This window comes from Panthera onca, chromosome F1 (assembly GCF_046562875.1).
Source record: "Panthera onca isolate mPanOnc1 chromosome F1, mPanOnc1 haplotype 2, whole genome shotgun sequence".
Lineage (NCBI taxonomy): Eukaryota > Metazoa > Chordata > Mammalia > Carnivora > Felidae > Panthera > Panthera onca.
In genome coordinates, this window is record NC_138355.1 from 33,416,403 (window position 1) to 33,426,742 (window position 10,340).

At 39.7% G+C, this 10,340-nt stretch overlaps 1 protein-coding gene across 5 annotated transcripts in view; it reads left to right on the forward strand.

The window, feature by feature from the left end:
* Positions 1-9,230, forward strand: part of SPATA45 (spermatogenesis associated 45) — a 30,743-nt gene extending 21,513 nt beyond the window's left edge. For all 5 annotated transcript variants that reach the window (XM_060643862.3, XM_060643864.3, XM_060643861.2 and 2 more), the window contains 2 exons: positions 3,252-3,565; positions 9,165-9,230. In XM_060643862.3, the coding sequence (XP_060499845.1) occupies positions 3,289-3,565; positions 9,165-9,184 (297 nt within the window). In that variant the 5' untranslated portion in view covers positions 3,252-3,288 and the 3' untranslated portion in view covers positions 9,185-9,230. The remainder of the gene's footprint in view (positions 1-3,251; positions 3,566-9,164) is intronic.
* Positions 9,231-10,340: the final 1,110 nt, after the last annotated feature.

Consider the following 10,340-nt stretch of genomic DNA (forward strand, 5'->3'; position numbering starts at 1 on the left):
ATTTAAATTCTAGTTAGTTAACATACAGTGTAATATTGGTTTCAGGAGTAGAATTTAGTGATTCATCGCTTACATATAACGCCCAGTACTCCATAACAAGTGCCCTCCTTAATACCCATCACCCACCCACCAACCCTTGGTTTGTTCTCTATCACTAAGAGTCTTTTATTGTTTGTTTCCCTCTCTCTCTCTCTCTGTTTTTCTTTTCCCTTCCCATATGTTAATCTGTTTTGTTTCTTAAATTCCACATATGAGTGAAGTCATATGGTATTTGTCTTTCTCTGCCTGTCTCGTTTCAATGAGCATAGTACACTCAAGCTCCATCCATGTCATTGCAAATGGCAAAATTTCATTCTTTTTGATGGCTGAGTAATATTTCATTATAAATATATATACCACATCTTTATCCATTCATCAGTTGATGGACATTTGGGCTGTTTCCATAGTTTGGCTATTGTTGGTAATAAGGCTATAAGTATCGAGGTACACACACACGTGTGTGTGTGTGTGTGTGTGTGTGTGTGTGTGTGTTTTGATTTTTAAAAAGTAATCTCTACACCCAACAAGGGCTCAAACTTCCAAACTGAGACCAAGAGTCACATGCTCCACCAACTGAGTCAGCGAGGTGCCACTCAAAGCTCTTTAAAAAGTCATATGTTTTTTTTAATTTTTAAAAAATTTTTATTTATTTTTGAGAGAGAGAGAGACACACACACAGCACAAGAGGGGGAGGGGCAGAGAGAGAGGTAAACACAGAATTTGAAGCAGGCTCCAGGCTCTGAGCTGTCAGTGCACAGCCCGATGCGGGGCTCAAACTCACAAACCGTGAGATCATGACCTGAGCTGAAGTTGGATGTTTAACCAACTGAGTCACCCAGGTGCCCCTAAAAAGTCATATGTTATACACCTTATTTATCTCCACTTAAGAGACTGTAAAACTGGGTGAAGTAACCATAGAAACCATCCTGTTACTATGTCATACACAGAGTCAGTTTCATAGGCATGTGACCTCTGCACTAACACAAGGCCCCCATGTTCAAAAGGGCCCATGAATTTTCAACAGGGCCCTGCAATTTCATTTTTCACTGGGCCCCACAAATTATGTAGCTGGTTCTGGCTGCATGGCAAGTAAACAGATTAATAACTGGAGGGACAAACAAACAAACCCAAATGAAAAAATATTGTACATCCAGCTGAACAAATCCCTTATTTCATTGTGCCTGATATATTAAAGTTACCATTTATTGAGGATTGGCTATATTAGGCTCTTGTATGTATTAAGTTATTTAATCCTTATGACACTCTGTGAGTTGGGTATTATTTCCACTTAACATACAAGGAGAGGCACCTGGAGACTCAGGGGTTAAGCTTCCAACTCTTGATTTCTGCTCAGGTCACGATCTCACGGGTTCGTGAATTCTAGCCCCACATCTGGCTCTGCACTGACAGCACGGAGCAAGGAAACTGAGGGCCCAGAGAAGGTAACTTAACTGCAGTCATACAGTTAGCATAGCTTGAATAGGGACCAAATCGGACTCAAAAATTCATGCTCTTGCTGTTAGACTCTTACTGTGTCTAATTTTAGTTGGCTCCAGTTTCCAGGTAATTTGTAATGAGAGTTTAAATTTTGTGATCTCCTCAGTGAGCTTTTAACTAACATGTCTAGATTTCATTTGCAGTAAACATATGTAATGGGCTTTTAACAGAATATAAATTTAGCTCGAAAGTACCTAAGAGACAATTACCTTGTTTTCTTTTCTTTTTCTTTAGTCATGTCCCAATTTGATTTCATTTGTACATCTCCTAGGCAGGATAAAGAATCAAAGTGTTAGAGGAGATATAATTTAAAAAGTTTAAATTCTGATCACCCTCACTTTCTCTGAAATTAATGTTCAGTTAATTCAAGTTGAAAATACTAAACACCTCTAAGTAGTCCATTGACAAACTTAGTTAATACTTTAAATATTTTAAACTTCTTCCATAAATTTAACATATTTGATTTTTTAAGTACTTCACATGCCTGAAAAGACAAATTTATAGCCCTAACAAGCAAATTCTTCGTAAATACTTAACAACACTTTATGTTTTTAAGTTCATGTCCTGCCATAGCCAATTTAATGTCTTTTTTCTGTACTTTTTAAAATAAATATTGATTTATTTTGAGAGTAGGAGAAAGAGAGAGAGAGAATGAGCAGGAAAGGGGCAGAGGGAGAAGGAGAGAGAGAAAATTTTTAGCACGTTCCATGCCCAGTGCAGAGCCTAACACAGGGCTGAATCTCACAACCCTGAGCTGAAATTAAGAGTCAGATGCTTAACTGACTGAACCACCCAGGTGCCCCTGTACTTTTTTTTTTAATGTTTATTTATTCTTGAGAGAGAGAGACAAAGCACAAGCAGGGGAGGTGTAGAGAAGAGGGAGACACAGAATGTGAAGCAGGGTCCAGGCTCTGAGTTGTCAGCAAAGAACCTGACACAGGGCTCGAACCCATGAACCATGAGATTATGGCCTAAGCCAAAGTTGGACACTTAACCGACCGAGCCACCCAGGGCCCCATCCCGGCACTTTTTATTTTTTTTTTTTAATTTTTATTTTTCAACTTTTTTTTTTTTTTTTTTTTTTTTGGGACAGAGAGAGACAGAGCATGAACGGGGGAGGGGCAGAGAGAGAGGGAGACACAGAATCGGAAACAGGCTCCAGGCTCCGAGCCATCAGCCCAAAGCCTGACGCGGGGCTCGAACTCACAGACTGCAAGATCGTGACCTGGCTGAAGTCAGACGCTTAACCGACTGCGCCACCCAGGCGCCCCTCCCCGCACTTTTTATAATAAAATCCCTTTAGATATTTATTGGGAAAGAAACATCCAAAATGTTAATTTCATTGTCTCTAGACAATGCTACCTTATGCTTTTCTGTATTTTCTTAATTGTCTACAATGACTATGTATTATTTTTATAATCAAAATAAACAATGAGAGTTCCTAAAAGCAAGAATCAATACATAGTATCAATTTCAAAAACAAAATATCTTTTCTTACTACAATCCTCTTTTTATGATTTTTTTTTTCTCCGAAGAAACATCAAAAAACAAAAAGACCTTAGGAAACAATAATAAAAATGGAGTGAGATGTGGGGTCAGGGGCACAGTGGTGGTGGTATTTTACAGGAGGAGAAGAAAGAACTGGTAAAAACCTGATGGTGAATACTGGCTGCTAGGTCAAGCAGCAACTGATTGTATTTTTTCATTTGTTTCAGATACTAAGAATCACTTGACGATTAGTTTGTCACCATAATGACCTCTAAAAACAGAACCAATGAAATCATTAAAAAACTTAAAGCTAGCAAAAAACATCTCCTGGAGGAGATAAACGAAAAGCGTGACTCCAACTGCTTTGTGGAAAGAAGCAATCAAGTCAGTTTATTGAGAGTTCAAAAGAGGCATTTCAGTGGTGCCTACCAGTCCTTTACTCACACCCAAATCAAAGAACCCGTTCCTGACAGTGGCAGGAGCTCCTGGGTCACACTGAGTCTCCTGGTTCACACCGAGAAGAAGCACTTTCCTGCAAAAAGTAAGTTGTTATGTATGGTAGGATTCCATCCCCAACTGACAGGAGGGATTTATAAATAAACTTGAGGAGAATTTCTGGGGTTGAGAGAGGTTCAGTAAGTATCGCTCTGGGACAGTTTAAAGGAGGTCTGTCTGAGGTGAAAAGCATCAGTAAACTAGGTTAGTGGATATAAGATCTGCTGTAGACCAGAGATTTTCTTTTTCTTGTGCTTCCAGAATCCTGAGCTCCACCTCTCGACTGACTCATTCCGTAGGCCCTCCTTTGGTCCTAGAATCCGTGTTTTCATCAGGCTAAGGGAATTTTGATGCTGAAGGCCCGAGAGCCATATTTTGAGAGAAGTTGTTATAGATAATTATAATAGCCCACAAAAGCTCCAGAGACTACCTATCTCACCAATTTGTTGCCTGTGCAAAAATTTCATGTACAAAATTGAGATACAGTGGAAGTGATTTTGATGACAAATATCAAACAAAAAGCCCTGATTAACAATAGTACAATGTGGAGGGAGGTTGGTGTGGGGGTTGATGGTGGTGGTAGTATTATTTCTCAGGAGGAGGAAGAGAAAGAGTAACCATTTTTGATTGTGAATACTTGTTTCCAAGTCAAGACAAGCATCTGATGGCATTTTTTTCATGTTTAAAAAAAAATAAAGTAGAGTGTAATTGTATTAAATACAAACAACACGCGATTAAGTTAGATCTGCAACAAGAAAAATCAGTATTTTGGAGATTTAACTTCTTTGATGAGGGGGTTGTGACTTTACATTTACCCCCATGCTCTTGGTAAGTGGTGTAAAGAGGGTGATACAGTGTGGCATTGAAAACTGACGTTCTTGGGGTACCTGGGTGGCTCAGCTGATTAAGCATCTGACTTCAGCTCAGGTCGTGATCTCGCGGTTCGTGGGTTCGAGCCCCGCGTCGGGCTCTGTGCTGACAGCTCAGAGCCTGGAGCCTGCTTCAGATTCTGTGTCTCCCTCTGTCTCTCTCTGCCCCTTCCCCACTTGTGCTCTCTCTCTCTCTCTCTCTCTCAAAAATAAATAAAAACATTAAAAAATTAAAAAAAAAAAACCGAGATTCTCCATTGTGCTTTAAAGTTAATCTGTAACAGCCATGTGTTAATTTTACTCAAAAAATAACTCTTTACAAGGGCCTTTAGTGTTCCTAATTCTAAGTGGATCTGCATAATCTTTTATTCTGCTTGAATTACTCAGTACTAGGTGAGTTAAACCACATAGAATTGGTTAGGCTCACAAGCTTAATAGTGGAGGGTAATATCCACCTTCTATAATAAACACAGTTTACCATTTTACACGAATACACATGGTTTTCTACAAAACAGAGTCTAACAAATATAATTTCCATAACCAATATTAATGATACCAAAGTTATAAGCCAATAATTCTGGAACATTAAATCTTGCAGAAAAGCTCTTTGTTCTTTTAAATAAACAGGCTTAAATAGAAATTCAGCATTATGATGACAAGATACAGAATAAGCATGGAGTTAATTGAAATGTTCTGGTAATTAGCATGTAAATTCATGCTTTTTCTTTTTTAGTCTAAACTATTCATTCTTAAATGGTGGTGTGGGAACCTCTGAGTATTCAGGTCTTTTTCAGGACCCCACAGGGTCAAAGTTTTCATGAGGATGCCGAGATATTATTTGCCTTTTTTACTCTCATGGGAATACATTGGAGTTTTCCAGAAGCAATGTGATGTGCAATCACATCATTCTTCTGACCATTAAATGGAATGTGGGCTTGTATTCTTAAGTTTTAATTTTTTTCCCTCAGTTTACATTTCTAATGTAAATATTGAGAGGTACAACACCCATGAACAAAACCTTGATAAAATCTTCAATAATTTGTAGGAATATAATGGATCTTGAGACCAAAAAGGTTGAGAAACACTTGTTTGAACAAATGGTAGGTAATTACTGACCCGGTGCTGTTTATTCTCAAGCTTATTAGAATTTTTTCCCATGGTTTTCTCATTAATCTCTAATTAAAAATCAAGGTCTTTGGCTTCAACTTTAATTTTCGTCAAGGATAAATAAGGGATATTGGGGCTTATTTATTTTTTATTTCCACAAGTAGAAAGTGCATGGATATAGAGAAGGGCGCTAACATTTTTTTGAGTGTATACTTTATTCTGAATACTGTTAAGGTTTGAAAAGGTCAACAATAAGACCCTTCTGTTCCTGAGTTTATATCAACTGACAGATAGTTGGAGGTTAAAATGTTGGCTTTGTTACTGGAAAACTATTTATATTGGAGAAACTGGCTTAAAAGCAGTGAACGGTGAACTCACCCCAAGAGAGAACTTGCCCCATTCCAAACCAGAAGTTTGGCCCTGCCACACTAAACTGAGAACACAGATATATATCAGAGAGTACCCTCTCCCCCAGGAAGCCAACAGATGCAAAGAGAAAATCCTCATTTGTAAAATAAGGAGATGGGACATTACTTATAAAACATGATGAACATATTACTGCAGTAAACCATTCACAAATATGTACTCAATTAAATGATAAACACCATTAACTGTAAAATAACATCCTTTTTAGATAAGATTACCTGCTTCTGATCAACTACACTTAGTTTTTAGGTGATCTCAACGCGACAGTTTGCTGGTCTTCAACCTGTTACAGGACTTAAAAATACCATCCTAATTCTGATGACTCCCACATTTCTATTTCTGGCCTTGACCTTTCTCCTGAGTTTGAAACGCATCCATGAGGACTTCCCCTCTACTTGATATCTCAAATTTACCATTGCCAAAAAGAATTCCTATCCTCCGCCCCCAAACATACATACTCACCCCTTCCCCCTCCTCATTTCAGAAAATGGTCAAAAATCTAGGAGTACGTCTGACACTCTTCTTTGTCCCACATTCCACATCCAATCTGTCTGGAAGTCCTATCAATTGTTCCTTCAAAATCAGTCCTGAATCTGACCACTATCACCCTGATTCAATCCATAATCATCTCTCTCCCAAAGTAGAGCCTGCCAGCTGTCCTCCCGCCTCTGTGCTTGCTGCCTCCCACACTTCTTTACACAACAGCCTGAGTGATCTTTTTAAAACATGTATTAGATACATTATTCATTGCTCAAAACTGGTCTATGGTCTCACAGCACACTTAGGTGAAATCCACACACCTTCTCCTGTGCTTATAGGCTCTCAATGAACAAGCCCCTAATTATCTTTTCATCCTTATCTCTCCACTGTCCCTGGCCTCATTTCACTTAACTACCATGGCTTTCTTCCTGTTCCTGGTGCATAACATTCTGGTTCCCATCTCAGGGACTTGGCACATGCCATTCCCTCTGCCTGGAGTTCTCTCTCTTTCCCTCACTTTATTGAGATCTTTGTTCAAAATCCAATTAATCAGGAACCATCCTATATAAATAGAACTCTCCAATATCCTGGGGCACCTGGGTGGCTCAGTCAGTTAAGCTTCTGACTGTGGCTCAGGTCACAATATCCCAGTTCAGGAATTCGAGCCTCACATTAGGCTCTCTGCTGTCAACACAAGAGTCCGCTTTGGGTCCTCTGTCCCCCTCTCTCTCTACTCCTCCCCTGCTCATTCTCTCTCTCTCAAATTAAAAAAAAAAAAAACCAAAACACACTTTAAAAGAACTCTCCAATATCCTGCAATACCATACCTGGCTTTCTTTTCCTCCGTAGGGTTAAGCAGAGATGATGTCTGTTTTTTCACTGCTTTGTCCATTCTATTCCAAGAATGGTGTCAGACATAAATTAGGCACATAGAAAATATTCATTTGGTAGTCGAATAAATATTAGGAGATAGTATGTATTTTTCCAGAAGTCATGGTAAATCTTAACCTCGTTCCTCTTGAGACCCGTAGTCGTGCTCTTGGGCAATGGCTCACAAACTTAGAGTCTCCCGGGGCACATTTGTTGCTGTAGAATAATCTTTAGAAATGGAAGAAGATAATAAGAAGGTACGTTTTGCTGGACCTATACAATAATTAAAAATTTTTAATGTTTTATTTTAATTTTGAGAGAGAGAGGGAGAGAGAGAGAGAGAGAGAGAGAGAGAGACAGAGCATGAGTGGGGGAGGGGCAGAGAGAGAGGGAGACACAGAATCTGAAGCAGACTCCGAGCTGTCAGCACAGAGCCTGACGTGATGCTCGAACCCATGAACCGCGACATCATGACCTGAGCTAAAGTCAGATGCTTAAGCGACTGAGCCACCCAGGCGCCCCAGGATGTATACAGTAAGAATTAGAAAGCACTTTACTCTTTTCCTTTATACATACCTGTGTTAGAGGAAGAAACACATTCATTCAGCAAATTTTTAGGAGTATCTACTTTCTGTCAGGCACTACTCTATGTGCTTGGCAATACAGCGATAGAGAAAACCTCTGCCTTATAAAACTTAGATTTCAGTAGGTATTTGAGTGGATAGATGCACGTATTATAAGTGGGTAAGTGCTATGGGGAAACATAAAGCAGGAGGATGGGAAGTGCTAGGGAAGGGATGCATGGGCTCCCAGAGCATGGGGTTGGCATCCGGGGCACGTGGGACAACCCAGAACTCCTGGCTTCTTTGTTTCCCCTTTGTTTTTATTTTGTTATTCTTATTCTTATTATTTTCATCGTGCTAAGTGTGCTTTTTAATCCCCATCACCTATTTGACCCATCCCCCACTCACCTCCCAGCTGGTAACCGTCAGTTTGTTCTTTACAGTGAACAGTCTTTTTCTTGGTTTCTCTCTCTCTCAGAACTCCTGGCTTCTTGAGGTAGCCAAAGTAAACAGGGAAAAGGAACAGAATGAGATTGGTCTTAATGGTCTCAAGCAGTGGTCAGGCCATGAGTGTTAAGGATGAGAAGTGTTGGGGATTTTGCTAAGAGCACTTGGGACTTCTGGGGACTCCTCTTTGCTTCTATCAATAGTGAATGATAGACCAGGGAATGAGTTTTCTTAGCCAGAGATCTCCAAACTCTTTTCAGTCTTCTAGTTGGAGATGTGGAGGCCGAAAGAGGGACAGTCTTACGTAAACATACAAGCCTTCAAAACAGAAGATGCAGGTATTTTGGTTCAGGCTGTTATAACCAGTTACAACAGACAGGGTGGCTTAAACAGCAAACGTTCATTTCTCACAGTTCTGGAGGCTGGAAGCCTGATTTCGGGATGCCAGCACAGTGGGGTTCTTGACAAATGCCCTCTCTCTGGCTCACGGGGGGCTGTTTTCTTGCTGTGTTGTCACATGGCAGAAGGAGCTAGCTGGCTCTTTGATTTCTACTTCTAAGAGTGCTAATCCCATTTATGAGGACTCCACTCATGTGACTTAATTACCTCCCAAAGCCCCCATGTCTTGACTCCATCACATTGTGATTAGGGCTTCAACATAGGAATTTGGGCAGGAGGACAAAGACATTCAGTACATTGCATTTGGATTCAAGTTCTGCTTCTGCCATTGACTAGTCTCACGCTTTTAGTCACTTAGTGTTTCTAAGCCTTACTTTCTTTACCTGTGAAGCAGTACTCATCCTGTCTGCCCTCAGGGTTATTTTGGAACTATAAAATGTAGCATACGTGGTATAACAAATACTTCTGATTTTTTATTTTTCAGATAATGCCATATTTGGATAAAGTGCATCTCCAGAGACACACAGAAATACAACCTCTTTGATCCTTCTTCAATGTCTGTCTTATTTACAAACATTAATTATAAAAGAAACAAAAAATCATTAACCAGATCACCAAGAAAACATTTTATTGTCACATAAAACACATATATATTTTTAAAAAATTTTTAAATGTTTATTTCTGAAGGAGAGAGACAGAGCATGGGTGGGGGAGGGGCAGAGAGAGAGGAAGGCACAGAATCTGAAGCAGGCTCCAGGCTCCGAGCTGTCAGCACAGAGCCTGATGTGGGGCTTGAACTCACAGTCTGTGAGATCATGACCTGAGCAAAGCGGATGCCCAACCACCTGAGCCACCAAGCACTCCACATAAAACATATTTTTATTCATTCCATCCCATTATTTAGACTTAGATGTTTTGAAGAGGTTTTAAGTGATTAAAGATAGTTTCAAAGATGAAGATAGTTTACAGTGATCTTCTCTTTTAAATTTTTAGAAGTTTATTTATTATCCAAGTAATCTCTACACCTAACATGGGACTCAAACCCATGACCCAAGATCAAGAGTCGCATGCTCTTCCAACTGAGCCAGCCAGGTGCCCCTAACCTAAAATGTTTAAATAGTTTGTTTCTGAAATTAGTAGAATATGTTGACCAATTCTACTAATCAAGTTGAAGGCTAAAGTCAATGCTTGCTTCTATTGCTAAATTGCATTAACTTACTCTGTTAAAGCTACCATTTTGGTAATTTGAATAAGTACCTACTTGAGAAGGTAATATTAGGTACCTATAGAGAATTTGTCCTATTTCATTGCCCATCCCCAAAGTGGGCACAGCTAGAGTCATCTCGTGGCCAAATCCTATTTGGCTACTGTCACCTTTGTGTCATTATTTCCTGCATAGCAGACTAATTTTTAAATTTTAACCTGGCTTGTGTTCCTTGTGGTAGTTTGAGGTAACAGCCTCTTTTATTCTATTTGGTAAGCCAAGCACTGCCTGGCTTCTTGGCATTTGTCTCTACATCAGTGAAATATTCGCCTTGTATTTGGTGGCCCTTTGCCTCCACAGAAAGCTCAGATTCATAAGCCAAGGCGTTTTAATATTGGAAGGGATATGGATCTTACCGGCCTAAATCCTACCTCAGCTGGGGCTACGCAAGGGCGC